The following is a 16411-nucleotide window of genomic DNA, read 5'->3' on the forward strand; positions in this document are numbered from 1 at the left end:
TGAGAATGTAGTCGATGACTGGCTGGGACAGGTAATCACAACATGGCCGTCCCCATGCTGCAGGGCCAGCCTGTACAGAAAGAATTGGAAATCAGATGGACATCCATATCTGAAGCAAGGCAAGAGGACTGGCCTGCCCACTGTCTTTCAGAGAAAGGAAGGGGGTATTCTGGGGTCTCCCAACATCCCATGACTAGCCTTTACTTAGCTTAAGTAAATGATACTTGTGTTAGAAGACAGCCCTCCTCCTCTACAATTTCTCTCTGACCCTGGTGGCACTATTCATCCTGACTGCCACTGCGTAGCTGAGATACCTTAGGCAAGTTATTTAAGCCCTTCTGTTCTTTAGTTTTCTTCTCTGTAAAATGAGGATAATATCTGGGCCAATCCCATTTAGTTATTTTTTTTTTTTTTTTTGAGTTGGAGTCTCACTCTGTCGTCCAGACTGGAGTGCAGTGGCCGCTCCCGGCCACCGCAGCCTCGGCCTGCTGGGCTCCAGCGATCCTTCCGCCTCAGCCTTCCGAGAAGCCGGAATTACAGGCATGCGCCACCACACCCAGCTGATTTTTTGATTTATTGTAGAGATGAGGTCTCACTGCCCAGGCGGGTCTCGAACCCGCGGGCTCAGGCAATTCACTCACCTCAGCCTCCCAAAGGCGCGGGATTACAGGCTGAGCCACCGAGCCCGGCTGCCCATTTAGTTATTTTTATTTTATTTTATTTATTTATTTTTTTTGAGTTGGAGTCTCACTCTGTCACCCAGACTGGAGTGCAGTGGCCGTTCCCGGCCACCGCAGCCTCGACCTGTTTTTTTTGATTTATTGTAGAGATGAGGTCTTGCTGCCCAGGTGGGTCTTGAACCCGCGGGCTCAGGCAATCCACTCACCTCAGCTTCCCAAAGGCACCGAGCCCGGCATCTATTTTCAAAGACTGGTATAATGTGAAAGCACAACTATGTTCGATATAAGAAATATTGGAAAAACACTAGTCTCAAAGACTCAAGGAACTAAAATTTCATCCGACAATCTCAAGGGTTATATACTTGAAGTGAGCCTTGGTAATCTGCAGGATGATGAAGTTGCATTTAGAAAAGTCAAGCTAATTATTGAGACTGTTCAGGGCAAAACCTGGCAGACTAACTTTCATAGCATGGCTCTTACACATGTCAAAGCATGCTTCATGGTCAAAAAATGGCAGACTATGGTCAGGTTCAGTGGCTCAGCCTGTAATCCCAGCACTTTGGGAGGCTGAGGCGAGTGGATTGCCTGAGCCCGTGGGTTGGAGACCAGCCTGGACAACTTGGCGAGACCTTGTCTCTACAATAAAATAAAAAATTAGGTGGATGTGGTAGCGCGCGCCTATAGTTCGGCTACTTGGAAGTCTGAGGCGGAAGGATCGCCGGAGCCCAGCAGGTCGGCGCAGGGGTGGCCGTGAGCATGCCACTGCACTCCAGTCTGGGCGATGGAGTGAGATTCCAACTCAAAAAAAAAAAAAAAAAGGCAGACTATATTTAAAGCTCATGTTGCTGTCAAGGGTACCAATGACTATTTGCTTTGTCTGTTCTGTGCTGGTATTACTTTTAAAAAGGCAACAATCAGAGACAGAAGATCTCTAATGCTCAGCACTAACAGGGCCTCCAATCCAGAAGAAGTTGATGGAAATCATGACCAGAAGGGTGCAAATTACCTGAAAAAAAAAGTCAATACATTGACCCCAGACAGCATTGGAGAGGACATAGAAAAGACTTGCCAATCTGTCCTCTCCACTATGTTTTTGTTAGAAAAACAAAAATGCTAAAGAGTCCTGCGTTTGAATTGGGAAAACTCATGGAGCTCCACGGTGAAGACAAAAAAGTTCTGAGAAAGCTACTGGGAGAGAGATAGGGGCTAGAGTTGAACAAGTTGATGGATAACAGCCACCTGATCAAGAACCTGCTTAAAATTCAGATTTTTGGCCGGACGTGGTGGCTCAAGTCTGTAATCCCAGCCTTTTGGGAGACTGAGGCGAGAGGATTGCCTGAGCCCAGGATTCGAGACCAGCCTGGGCAACTTGGTGAGATCTCGTCTCTACAATAAATCAAAAAATTAACTGGGCATGGTGGCACACGCCTGTAGTTCCAGCTACTTGGAAGGCTGAGTGGGGAAAGATCTCCTGCGCCCAGCAGATCGAGGCTGTGGTGACCGTGAGAGGGCCACTGCACTCCACACAGGGCGACAGAGTCAGACTCCAACTCAAAAATAAAAATAGGCCGGGCTCAGTGGCTCAGCCTGTAATCCTGCACCTTGGGAGTATGAGGTGAGTGGATTGCCTGAGCCCGAGGGTTCTAGACCCGCCTGGGCAACTTGGTGAGACCTCATCTCTTCAATAAATCAAAAAATTAGCCGGGCGTGGTAGCGTGCGCCTGTAATTTCGGCTACTTGGAAGGCTGAGGCAGAAGGATCGCCGGAGCCCAGCAGGTCGAGGCTACGGCGGCTGGGAGCGGCCACTGCACTCCAGTCTGGGTGACAGAGTGAGACTCCAACTCAAAAAAATAAGAATAAATAAAAATAAAAAATAAAATAAAATAAAATTCAGACTTTTAATGTTGACAAATCAAAAGTATTAAATTTGGGCAAAAAAAATAATCTAATCAAATCAGCAACAAAATAGATTCACCAGAACGCACTCCAGAAATTTTGATACAGCATGTATCAATGGGCTAGACCCTCTCTTTTTACAAAGCTCCCTAATTCTTCTGACATGCACCCACCTTTGGGAAGTGTTGCTTTCAATCACATGGATGGTTGCTAACAGTCTGGCCCGGTTTGGGATGAGGTCAAAATGAGATACCTATAGGACAAGCACCTCAGCACCTCTGGGAATTCCAGCAAGAATGAGGATATCTTCCTTGTACCTCAGTCCCTGAGACTGAGCCGTTATTTCAGCATGAAGGGTCTTCAGGAAGACCACTTGTCTTCATGAAGAACTCTCTGTGGGTCCTGCCTTTGGGGGTTAGGGAGTGGGGTGAGCGAGTGACCAAGTCAGCAGAACTGTCCTGATTGGTAAATCTCATTTCTGATGGTGGCCAATGTGACCTCACACTGTGGGCAGGGTCAAGGCACAGTTTCCTCCTCTCGCAGTACACAGTGGCCCTAAGTTTAGCTCCGGCCTGCATTGTGCCTCAGAGGTGGGGCTCTGTGACACTCATCCTGCTTCAACTTCCTGCTCACAGGCACAGCTTTGATCATCTCTTTTATCTTCTGGTTCAGCCTCCCCACGGGACTGGGGCATGTAGATGGGGAGAGGAAGTGGGAGGGGGCAGACTCTGCTTCCCCAAATCTGGGGAATCTGAAGGAAGGATATGAGATATGTGGAGGCAGGAAGCAACTTGGGAGAAAGGACACTCATGGCCCAGGCAGCAGATCTCTTGGAAGGAACATGGAGGTCTCATCATCTCTCCAAGAGGATGAATTTCAAGACTTGTCCTGCTGGACTTCAGGGGATGCGTTGGGTGGATAGACGCCTTGTGGTTTTAGCCAGGCACTTTGCTAGACACTAGGGACACAGAGTTAAACAACGCAAACGTGGCTTCTTTTCTTGGCTAGATCACTACCTAGTGGGAGACATTAATTATTTTCCACTGTGTCTACTGCTATGAAGGATGAGGGCAGGTTACTACCGCATGGGTATTATAGAGACTAGTATATGATGGGTAACTGGCAAAAGTTTGGGCCACATCACAGGGTGGAGGCCAAACTATCTTATGGGCCGAACTCCTCCAACCAAGTTGTTCCCAGGTACTTCTTCATTCCTTCATTCAACAAACATTTACTGAGTGTAATTGTACTGACTACTGTTTTGGTGTTAGAGAATAAGACAGGCAAGTTTCCTGTACTCATGGGGCTGATCTTCTATTGGGGCGAGATGATAAACAAATAAATATATACATAAGAAAACATCAAGACCAAGTGCAGTGGCTCACACATATAATCCCAGTGATTTGGAAGACCAAGGTGGGAGGATCATTTGAGGCCAAGTGTTTGAGATCAGCCTGGGGAACATAGTAAGACCCCCTGATGCTACAAAAAAAATGTAAAACTTTGCCAGGTGTGGTGGCATGTGCCTGTAGTCCTAGTTACTTGTGAGACTAAGGTGGAAGCATCGCTTGAGCCCGGAGGTCAAGGCTGCTGTGAGCTATGATCACACCACTATACTCCAGTCTGGGGGACACAGTGAGACCCTGTCTCTAAAAATAAATGAATGAATAAAAATAAAACATCAGGTAGAGCTAAGTATAACATTGACTATAAAACAAAATGGTCAAGCAAGTACTATAATAAAATGAAATAAATAACAAAAACCGAAACCCCAAATGGCCTTTCAGTTGAAACCTAAATGACAAGAAGGGCTGGTCATGGGGGTATCTGAGGGAAAAGCCTTCCCAGCAAGGCCACAGCTAGAACCAAGTCCCTGAGTTGGGGAAAACTGTTCAAATAAACCAGGTAGGACTGGAACACAGAGAGGGAGGAACAGTAGACAAGGACCAAATCATGAGGTCTGCAAAGAAAAGCCATTAAAGGGCTTTCAACAGAGACTTCCATTAGCTCCAGGAGCCAATTGGTATGGATTTACCCTGACAAAATCCCAACTGGCAAGAGCCTCTGTGGGATCATTCTGAGATCAGGGCTCAGAATCCTGTCCTTCTCTCCCATTCCTCAAGTACCAAACATCAGCCCACCTGTGCTGCTTCTCCAGTGAGGATAGCCAGAAAAGAACATGGGGCCACTGGAATGTTGGGGAAGAAACATTTATTAAGGTCCTTGCTACGCACCAGGCACAGGACTAAGAGCTTTATTTATTTATTTTGAGTTGGAGTCTCACTCTGTCGCCCAGACTGGAGTGCAGTGGCCACTCCCGGCCACCGCAGCCTCGACCTGCTGGGCTCTGGCGATCCTTCCGCCTCAGCCTTCCGAGTAGCCGAAATTACAGGCGCGCGCTACCCAAGCCTGGCTGATTTTTTTTTTTTTTTTATTGTAGAGGTGAGGTCTCGCTGCCCAGGCGGGTCTCGAACCCGCGGGCTCAGGCAATCCACTCACCTCAGCCTCCCAAAGGCGCGGGATTACAGGCTGAGCCACCGAGCCCGGCTAAGAGCTTTATGTATTATCACTTTTTTTTTTTTTTAGAGTTGGGTCTCATTCTGCTGCCCAAGCTGGAGAGCAGTAGCGCCATCATAGCTCACTGCAGCCTCCTAGGTTCAGGTGATCCTTCCACCTCAGCCTCCCAAGTAGCTAGAACTATTGGCGTGCTCTCAAAAAAAATTTTTTTAGAGGCAGTGTCTTGCCATGTTGCCCAGGTTTATTTATTTTCACATTTAATCCTTAGAATAACTATCTTCTCAGATATGTGCCTTAGTTCTTACTTCATAAATGGGGAAACTAAGACTCAGTGAGATTTAATAACCATTCAAGTGGCACAGCTAGTAAGTGAATTTGAACCTACCCTGGCCTGCTTAAAGGCTCTTTCCACCATATCACACCTGTTCTAGATCCACTTTTGAAGACTCATATTCTCGTGACTTGAACATTTTTGGTTTAAAAATAGTTTGAGTTAGCTGGACTTGGTGGCTCAGCCTTTAGTAATCCCATGCTTTGGAAGGCTGAGGCGAGTGGATTGCCTGAGCCTGTGGGTTCGAGACCCGCCCAGGCAACTTGGCCAGACCTCATCTCTACAATAAGTCAAAAATTAGCTGGGCTTAGTAGCGTGCGCCTGTAGTTCCAGCTACTTGGAAGACTGAGGCGGAAGGATCGCTGGAGCCCAGCAGGTTGAGGTTGCAGTGGCCGCTCGCGGGAGACAGAGTGAGACTCCAACTCAAAAAAAAAAAAGAAGTTTGATTAAAAAATATATTCTATCTTATTTTTTTCTCCCAACTGACCATAAGTGAAGTCCTCAATTCATTGCTCTATATCACCCCCTAGAGTATACAATGTTGTATGCTTGTGGGCTAAAAAAAGATGCAAGGCAGAGAAAACAGGAGAAAAAGAAAAGATATCAGGCGAGAGTTTCCAGCAGAAGCCACACAGCACACGAGGCCCTCCCGAAACATGCTTTGTCCACTTCAGTGAAGAATCTTCCAATCATATCCTGGCCCTGGCCCTCTCTGGAAGTAAGGCTGAGCAGAGGTTTGTAGGGTCAGAAGGTGGGAATGATTTCCAGATTGGCTCTCTTAATGCAAAAAAGAAAAGAAAATAAAAGAAAAAGACCATCCTCCTGAGGGGCTTCCCATAGGAAATCATCCCCACTCCCACTGCCAATTTGACTGGGGGTGTGAGAAGGGAGGGGATTCCTGGAAACCAAACCAACAGGGCCTTTCACACGAGAACAGCCAGAATCCCCCATGACAGGAGCTGAGCCTCCTTCCCCAGAGCCTGTAGATTGGGCATGGTCTTATCAGCAGGAGGGCCTAATCCCCAGAGTGCAAGAGTCCACCAGGCTTCCTGGCTAGAGTTGCACTGTCTGATAAAAACCATCTGAGCCTGAATAACCAAATGTTTGTCTTTGTTCCATTTATCCTGGGGCCCTGGGATTTCTCCTGGAGTGGCTAATGCCCCAGGCTCTTCCTCTGTTTATTTTCTTTGGTTGTTTTCCCAGAGCTGATGGCTGTAGGATGCAGTTAGCCCACGGCTGGTTGGCTGGAAAAATGGAGGATGCAGCCAATGAGAACAGTCTGCGTAATGTCAGGCTTTGAGGCATGCAAGTAAAGAAAGAAAAAAAGAAAGGACAACTCCCTCATTTGCCCATCACTGCTGCCTGATGTTCCATCTGGAGGTTTTTACCTCCTTTGGGTTAAATATTGACTCTTGCTTGTTTGAAATGCAAAAGCCTTGCAGAACAGATAATACATGTGACCATTAAACTTAATGACTTTGCTGCTTGCTCAAAAGTTAATACCTTCCCAAATAAAGACCAAGATAAACCCATTTCAACCAGCCAGAGCCATCCCCTCAAAGGTCTTGTCCCCACCTCTGGTCTTCTACAACCTCCTCTGTACTCTAAAAGCTCTTCTCTTCCCAACTGTTCAACTCAATCCTGCCCATGATTTTTTTTTTAAAGTCAGAGTCTCACTTTGTCACCCAGGCTGGAGTTCAGTGGCATACTCACGTCCACCACAGCTCAGCCTTGACCTGCTGGACTCAGGCAATCCTTCTGCCTCAGCCTTCCAAGTAGCTGGAACTATAGGCGTGTGCCATCACGCCTGGTTAATTTTTCTTACATTATTGTAGAGACGAGGTCTCGCCAAGTTGCCCAGGCTGGTCTCGAACCCCTGGACTCAGGCAATCCTCTCACCTCAGCCTCTCAAAGTGCTGGGATTATAGGCTTGAGACACTGCGCCTGGCCTGCCCGTGATTTAAAGCACAGATCAAGTGCTATCTCCTCCCCTGTGGCCTGCTGTGAATGATACATGTCATTGTTCGCACGTGCCTGTTTTATCTGGATTAAGAATATGAAAACTCTTGGGAAGTCCTGCTCTGCCACCCAGTAGCTCTGTGGTCTTGGACAAGTCACAATCCAGCAGGCTATTTGATCCTTGGTCCCCATATCTGTAAAATGAGAATAGAGATCCCACTTCACCGTGTTCTTGGGGTTAAATGAGATAACCCATGAGAAACACTCCAAGTGCCTATGGTCTGTCTCCCCCACTAGAAAGTCAAGTGCATGGTTGGTCAGGTACTTTGTCTATTTTGTTTTCTCTGGCAGCCCCAGAATAGTGTCTATCACCTGGTAGGTGCTCAAGAAATGTTTTAAGATTAGGGAACAACAGCTAACATGTATTGAGTGTTTATTAGGTTCAGAAACTCTTCTAAATTTTTCTCATGTTTTATTTAATGCAATATAAAGAAATGCTATAATGAAAAGCAAGGTATTTTTAGACAGCAAAGGTAAAAACATTCTACATTCACACTGGTCGCTCAGTAAGTATTTGTTGAAAGATTGAAGGAAGGAATGCTTGCATCAGAATTAATTTACCTGCCTTCCATTATAACGTGATGGACAAAGCAGCTGGTAGCATCAGGGCCCTAGACAATGGGTTCTGTAGGGAGGAGAGGGAGTTATAGAACTGCCCTTGACTGACTCTGTAGCCTTTGACCTCGATGTCCCACAGTTCCTGGTCCATGCCTGGACACCAGCAGTGGGGCTGATGTCGGATGCAGTGAAGCCTCTTGGGGGAGACTAGCTCTTTAATAAAGAGCCAGGAACCGGATGAGGTAGCCAGGGCTGGGTCCTGACCTCTGAGGCTGGCCCAGGAGCCTGGATCTTGACTTCCCTCAGAAATCAAGAATGAAAATGCCCATTGCTGGCCACACAGCAGCTCTTTTGTATTCCACTTGAGAGAAACTCGATGAACATGTATGGAATTTTCTCCCCATGGAATGTAAGGGGAAGGGTGTGTCACTGGCCAGAGAAGGTCAGGATTTGCTATGGGCTGATGGATCTTTGTGCCTAATGGAAAATGCCATAAGGGATGTGTTTGGGGTGGGGTTGTCGCATTAGCTGTGTAATTAGATTTCTGGATGGAGAGCTTGGGTTCAGTAATCCAGAGCGAAAGGAACAGCAAATCTGACTCAGTGGAGCGAGGGATTATGTTGGAGAAGCCGTGGCAGTCCTGCTGTCCAGCAGGCTGTCTCTGCTGGCTCCCAGCCTGGCTGGTGATGGGGCTGCTCCAGGTCCCCTCGAGCTTTCCTTAGAGAAGGCTGCAGAGATTTCTATTTCTCCCTACACCTGCTTGAACCAGGGGCTTCTCTCCTGCCTTGTTTCTGAGAAGGAATGAAGACATGGGAGGCTGGAGTGTGGAGCCAAGAAGAAGCTTAGCTCTCCTCCCCACCCTCCTGCCCCCAGTCATGGGCAGATTCAGGGCTTTGGGCTTACTTACGGTCTCTGAGCAAAGATCTGTGGTCAACAAGTATCACTTGGGCATTAGGTAATAAAGTTAAATGTGTTCTGACAAAGGACAGAAGAAAGGAAGAAAGGAAGGAAGGAAAGAAGGAAGGGAAGGAGGGAAGGGGGAAGGAAGGAGAGAGAGAAAGAGAGGAAGAAAAGATGAGAAAGAAAAGAACCCAGGCGTGGTGGCTCATAACTGTAATCCCAGCACTTTAGGGAGGCTGAGGCGAGAAGATTGCCTGAGCGCTCAGGTTCAAGATCAGTGTGGGCAACATGACGAGACCTTGTCTCTACAATAAATCAAACCATTAGCCAGGCATGGTGGTGCACGCCTGTGGTTCCAGCTACTTGGAAGGCTAAGGCAGAAGGATTGCCTGAGCCCAACTGCACTCCAGCCTGGGTGACAGAGTGAGATTCTGACTCAAAAAAAAAAAAAAAAGAAAAGAAAAGGTGAGGGAAGGAAGGAACAAAAGAAGGAAGAGAAAGAAAAGAAAGAGAGAGAGAGAGAAAGGAAAAAATGAAGAAAGAAAAGACCCAAACTGCACCTGCATACAGTCTATTTATGTAGTTAACCCTCAATTGTACCCCACATTCCTATAATAAAATAAAATAAAAATAAGTAAATACAATATACATATAAAATATTCAATTATTTAATTAAACAAATAAGACTAAAATCTTATAAAAATGCATCACAAATGATTTTAAATTTAGGTACACATTAAACTTTTGGTTGCAAAAAAAAGAGAAAGTTGGGTGCGGTGGCTCACGTCTGTAATCCCACCACTTTGGGAGGTGGAAGCAAGAGGATTGCCTGAGCCCATGGGTTTGAGACCAGCCTGGGCAACTTGGCCAGATCTTGTCTCTACAATAAATCAAAAGAAAAAAATTAGCTGGGCGTGGTGGCATGTGCCTGTACTTGAAAGAAGCAAGAGAAAGAAAAGAAGGAAGAGAGAGAGAGAGAGAGAGAGAGAGAGAAATGAGAGAGGAAGAGAGAGAGGAAGGAAGAAGCAAGAGAACGAAAAAAAGAGAATGAAAGAAAGGAAAGAAATAAAAGAGAGAGAGAGGAGCAAAGGAGGAAGGGAGGAAGGAGGGAGAAAGAAAGACACAAGCCTGGGACAGAAGCATGTCTGACATCTTATCACTGGGAGTCTCATGATTAGAACTAAAATTCCTAAAATGAGCCATCAGGCATATTCCAGATGGTAGATGGTGGTACAATGGGCAGGGTTCACTCTGTGCCAGTCTTGAATGAAAGATGCTCTTTTTCCAGACCTTGGGATCCAACCTACCCCAAATAAGGCAGAGGACTAATTAATAGAGTGGCTGACTAGTCTGTGCTCCCTACAGCCCCTGACGACCCCCAACTCCATCTCTAGCAGAGAGCCAGACACTTCCCAAGAGAAAAGTGCAGGACAAAACCAGAATGCTTTGAAGTAATGGCTTTAAACTCACAGAAGAAATTCCCCTAGATGTCCTGAGGAGGGGACAGAAAATAGAAAAGATGCTTTTGGAACACTAAGAAGGAAGGAGAGAGGCTCTGCTGCCCCCACGCCAATGCTCTCCACAATAGGAAGTGGCTAGAGATCTGTGAACCCCACCCTCCTCCCTCCTGGGCTACACCCTAGGGACCTGGGTGGGTAGATAGGGCCCAGCACTAGGCCTCCAGAATCAGCCAGGAGTTCCCCGCCACAGATGGGCATGGAGCAGTGCAACTTCAACTTCAAGAGACCATGAAGGGCCAGGCACGGTGGCTCAGCCTGTAATCTCAGCACTTTGGGAGGCCAGGGCGAGAGGATTGCCTAAGCCCAGGGGTTTGAGATCAGCATGAGCAACTTGGCAAGAACTCGTCTCTACAACAAATCAGAAAATTAGCTGGACATAGTGGTGCACGCCTGTAGTTCCAGCTACTTGAAGGCTGAGGTGGAAGAATCACCTGAGCCCAGCAGGTCGAGGCTACAGTGGCCATGAGCATGCCACTCGGTCCAGCCTGGGTTGAATAGTGAGACTCCAACTCAAAAAAAAAAAAAAAAAAAAAAAAGAGACCATGCAGGTCCAGACATATCTATGGGCAAATATCCCTGGTGAACTGAGACCGAAGAGCTATCTTCATGTTCAGGGCACACAAGACCCTCTCAGGTCTTCTAATCAGTATTAGCTGAGATCACATTTCCACCATCTTGGTGGGATAGGGATGTGTAGTGGAATTTTAATTTGATGTAAATAAATTAACGTGATATTTCTGGCACACCTCTGTTGTAGGCTGAGATTCACACTCATACTGTGAGGAAACAGCTCCTTGGATTTTTTCCGCCTCTATATCAGACACGATGATTCTAAGGACATCACAGGTTGGCTGTGGGTTGAGGCAGGGGACTGGGCAATGTAAGGTGCTAGGGATGTGGGTCAGCTCCAGGCTCTAGAAAACCCCCCTGGAGCAAGCTTGAGGGTCTTTCTGCTGCCTCTGCAGGAGACTAGAATTCTCACCATGCTATATAGGATAGGAGAGAGGTCTCTGCTGGGCTGGGACTGTGGTGCCCTCTGAGTGTAGCCAAGCTGGATGACCTGGGACTCCAGGGTGACCAACCATCCTGGTTGGCCCAGGACTGATGGAGTTCTCGGGTTGTGGGACTCTCCATTTTCAAACCAGGTAAGCTCCGGGGAAACCAGAACTAGTTGGTTACCCTACCTTGCTGTTATTTCATTATCTCATCTATCCCTGGTTTCCAGCAGATTCTTGAAAGTCATTTATCTCAGAGTAGGGGTTGGGAATGGAAGAGAAGAATCCCTTCCCTTTCTCCATAACCACTTTATGGAACTGAAATTCTATGATCTCCCTTGAGAATTCAGACAGGAAAGAGCAGCAGGACTGGGACTTGGCCAAGAGGTCAAGTGAGAACACATTTGAATTGATGAGGACTTGACTCCACCTCCACTGTCACATTCCTGGTAAGTTAACAACTGCTAGATTCTCCAATTTTCTATCTTTTTTTTTTTTAGTTGGAGTCTCACTCTGTCACCCAGACGAGTGCAGTGGCCGCTTCCGGTCACCACAGCCTCGACTGCTGGGCTCCGGCGATCCTTCCGCCTCAGCTTTCCAAGTAGCTGGAACTACAGGTGCGCGTTACCGCACCCGGCTAATTTTTGATTTATTGTGGAGATGAGGTCTCGCCAAGTTGCCCAGGTGGGTCTCGAACCCGCAGGCTCAGGCAATCCACTCACCTCAGCCTCCCAAAGCACGGGATTACAGGCTGAGCCACCGAGCCCAGCTCTTTTTTGTTTTTTTAGTTGGGAGTCTCACTCTGTCGCCCAGGCTGGAGTACAGTGGCACACTCACAGCCATCACAGCCATCACAGCCACCACATCCTCGACTATGGCTCAGGCGATCCTTCTACCTCAGGCTTCCAAGTAGCTGAAACTACAGGCACACGCCACCATGACAGGCTAATTTTTTGATTTATTGTAGAGATGAGGGCTCACCAAGTTACTGGTCTCAAACCCCTGGACTCAGGTAATCCTCTAACCTCAGTCTCCCAAAGTGCTAGGATTATAGGCTTGAGCCACCGTGCCAGGTCTAATTTTCTATCTTAACTGATCAACTGTGGTTTCAGCACCAGGAACCAAATAGAAGAGGCAAGAACAGGGGATATTCTCCCTTGTCCTCCAGTGTTGGTATCTGACTACTCCAAGAGCAGCCACATTGGAGAAAAGTGGGAGGACCTGCAATCTAAATCAACATCTGACTGGGAGGAACAGAGGGCCTGGCCTGCAGCAAAGGCTGTACAGTAAGTTTCAGGCTCCACAAAGCCTGAGTCTGCCCTTGGGAGGAAATGCCTCACCAGGGACTTAGTAAACAGCCCCCTTGGGATTCCCTGTTCCCAAGGGCACTTCAGGCTGTTGTCCCAGCTGCTGACTTCATCCTTCTAGAGCCCTCCATGACTGCCCAGGCCTCCCCATAAAATAGAGCCCCAGGCAATAGCCCAGATGTGTCTGGATTCTCGAAGGAGCTTTGCTGAGATCTTGAACAGAACTTGCTGTATTATTTTTTACCTTCTCAGCCCCTTGTGAAGTCATGAGGAAATCTAAAGCAAAAGCCAATTAAGCCACTTAATCCAGAGCTGAAAGAAGGTTTAGGATTTTGCCTGCAGGACATGTTTCCAGGGTGGAGATGAAAGAACTCCACAGTATAATTTGCTTCCTGATGTTTCCCCTCCCCTCTTGGCTATCCCACAGCATGTTAGCATTTATGACCTTCACCTTGAATAGCTATGTGCATACCCCTGTGTCTATTTGGGTAAATTTACTTAACGATATTTGTTGCATGTAACTGTGTGTCAGGTACCAAGCTGGGCAGTTTAAATAGACAATATCAATGAAGTCTTCCAAAATCACATAAGGTAGGTACTATGTAATATGCCCATTTTAGAGATGGGAAATACGGAAACTCAGAACATACTATGTTACTAGCTGCGCTGAAGTAGCATCTTGAGTTTGACCCTGAAAGCTGACTCTCTCTTCTCTCTCTCGTTTATCACTCCAGAGACACACAGATGTACATGAAAAGATTTCATGCCATCTATTACTCGGGGGCAGGGAGTGTATTATATATTTCTTTAAAAATCTCAGAATGCTGGGCCAGGTTCAGTGGCTCAGCCTGTAATCCCAGCATTTTGGGAGGCCGAGGCGAGTGGAGTGCCTGAACTCGTGTGTTCGAGATCCACCTGGGCAACTTGGCGAGACCTCATCTCTACAATAAATCAAAAAGTTAACTGGGCATGGTAGTGCGCACCTGTAGTTCCAGCTACTTGGAAGGCTGAGGCGGAAGGATCACTGGAGCCCAGCAGGTTGAGGCTGCGGTCGCCGGGAGCGTGCGCCACTGCACTCCAGTCTAGGTGACAGAGTGAGATTCCAACTCAAAAAAAAAAAAAAAGAAAATCTCAGAATACTGTAGATAATATTCTATAGATTTTATTTTTAAAATTTTTATCTATTTACTTATTTTTTGAGTCAGGGTCTTACTCTGTTGTCCAGGTTGGAGTGCAATAGCATGATCACAGTTCACTGCAGCCTTGATATTCTAGGCTCAAACAATCCTTCTACCTCGTTCTTCTAGGTAGCTGGGACCACATTCATGAACCATCACACTCAGTCAAATTTTTAATTTTTGTAAGAGAGCTGGTCTTGCTATGTTGCCCAGGCTGGTCTCAAACTCCTGGGCTCAAACAATCCTCCCACATCAGCCTTCCAAAATGCTGGAATTATGTGTGCGTCACCACACTCAGTCTCTATAGACACTATAGATGTCAAAAATAAAAATAAAAAACAATTGAGCCCCAGAGGAGTTCACTGGCTTGCAAGGAGTCTCACAGCAAGTTAACACAAAAATACTGGAAGGAATCATCGTCCCAGGGATTCACCTTGCACAGGGCTTTGGGACTGGGAACTGGCATTAGCTAAGGCTGTCAGATGAATGAATTAATGAAAGAACAAGAATGAGTGCATGTGTGAACAGGGAGTCATTTATGGGTTAGCTGTTTAAAACCATCACAGTCAGATATGGCAACAAAAGATGTCAACTGGGCGTGTAAGTGGTAGAAGTTTAACTACTTGGTTCCCTCTATGCCAACTCAATTGCCAGAAGGATCCTGCTGACCTTTTGCCATTAAACTCTCCCCTCTTGACCCGTTTCTTCTTGTCGAGGAAATTCTAGGGTGGTATTTACTACCTCTTCAAAAGGAATCAAAGAAAACAAAACACACAATCATCTCAAAAGGGCAAAGGTTTTGTTTTTTGGCTTTTTAAAGTCCTTTCCCTCCCCTCACCCCATGCACACACATACCCCAAGCGCTACTTGGAGCAAGGTGTTCTATGACGCATTGTTTTTTTCCCAGGATCTTTCTTGGAGCAAGGTGGGCAGACAGGACCTCAGGGAGGTGAGAATTTCCCACCATCATGATGTGAATGGACGGCCCTGTTAGGAGCTCAAGGGAGAGGAGTCCCAAATCAAGAGCACCCTCCCTAGCCTCACCCACCCCAACCGTGGGCCGTTCCACAGCCTTGCTACTCACATCTGCCTCGTTCCAGAGCCCTGGGATGCAGAAGGACTCCAGCAGGTCACTCCCACACAGCAGCAAGATCCGCAGTTCTGAGGATGGGAGCAGAGTTTGCAAAGAGAGTAAGGGGAGACCAGGCAACACTGCACTCTCAGCCTCCTCCCATGCTGAACACAGAAGTCTCACACACTGGAGGCTGCGGGGCCCAGTTCCCCCAGACTCCCCTGCACCAGGGTGTGTGCAGCCCAGAAACTTCTGCTCCCTGTCCCTCAGACTTAGTCCCAGAACACCTTGTCCCCGGTGGGAGGAACTGCTCACCAGGGAGAGGGGAGCACAGAGGGTGGCCAGTTGTCCTGGTTTGCCCCAGACCTGGGTCTTTGGGGGCTAAGCCAGGATGATTGGTTATCCTCCCAGAGACAGAGCCCTCTGAGTGCCTTTTTGGAGGCCTTAGGCCTCTCTGGCTCCCTAGCAAGCTCAAAGGTCTTGGATTATTTGCTACAGGGCCTTATCTGGCGTTTGTCTCCCTGATGACTCGGAGAGTGGGGAGACATCGAGTGCACCCCCGAGGTGGCTGAGTTGATTAGATGTGTCCTCTCTTTTTGTGGTCACTGTCCTCAGAGGGCTGAGGCCACTCCTGTCCCTGTAATTTTTCTGGTGCCCTGCTCTTCAGTTGTTTTTCTTCTCTATTAAGCCCATTCTGAATTACGTCAGTAAGGCCCTTTGTCGTTTAAAACAGGTGGCAAATGGACTGGCTTATTCTTATTAAACTGAGTCATGGGGAAGGAAGAATCTTGGGGTTCTTAGAACACCACAGGGAACGTCCCCTGCCCAGGATGTGACTTCAAGAGGCCAAGGCTGGCTGGGCTCAATAGCTCAGCCTGTAATCCCAATTCTTTGGGAGGCCGAGGCGAGTGGTTGCCTGAGCCTGCGGGCTCGAGACCAGCCCCAGCAACTTGGCGAGACCTCATCTCTACCAAAAAAAAAAATTAGCTGGGCATGGTAGTGTGTGCCTGTAGTTCCGGCTGCTTGGAAGGCTGAGGTGGAAGGATTGCTGGAACCCAGCAAGTCAATGCTGGGGTGGTTAAGAGCATGCCACTGCACTCCAGTCTGGGTGACGGAGTGACACTCTGACTAAAAAAAAAGAGGCCACGCTGCCTAGCATCTTGTCTGAAATAGTGAGATCACCCTGCACTGAGCAGGGAAGGCACCCCGAGACTAGGAAATGGTAAAGAAACCTGCTGACAGCTCCTCCTGTCTGAGACCAGCTCAGGACTGGACGAGGACTTTCAGATGGTGAGCTTGCCCCTGCTGTGGAAGGAGTCTCCAGATGGTACTGAGGCAGGTGGGAGGCTGCTGGACGGACTCTGGAAATCTCAGCATCTCATGGTCCCTGGGTCTGGGCAACCCACCCACCTCAGGGACTGCATGAGGGGGTGGGATT

At 47.6% G+C, this 16411-nt stretch overlaps 1 protein-coding gene across 2 annotated transcripts in view; it reads right to left on the minus strand.

Annotated features, from left to right (window-relative positions):
• The window catches only part of NMNAT2 (nicotinamide nucleotide adenylyltransferase 2), a 187901-nt gene that overhangs the window by 21704 nt on the left and 149786 nt on the right, over window positions 1–16411 (minus strand). For both annotated transcript variants that reach the window (XM_021707195.1, XM_008074417.2), the window contains exon 8: window positions 14986–15062. In XM_021707195.1, the coding sequence (XP_021562870.1) occupies window positions 14986–15062 (77 nt within the window). The remainder of the gene's footprint in view (window positions 1–14985; window positions 15063–16411) is intronic.

Source organism: Carlito syrichta, unplaced genomic scaffold (genome assembly GCF_000164805.1).
Source record: "Carlito syrichta isolate Samal-C Ts95f unplaced genomic scaffold, Tarsius_syrichta-2.0.1 Scaffold316427, whole genome shotgun sequence".
Classification (NCBI taxonomy): domain Eukaryota; kingdom Metazoa; phylum Chordata; class Mammalia; order Primates; family Tarsiidae; genus Carlito; species Carlito syrichta.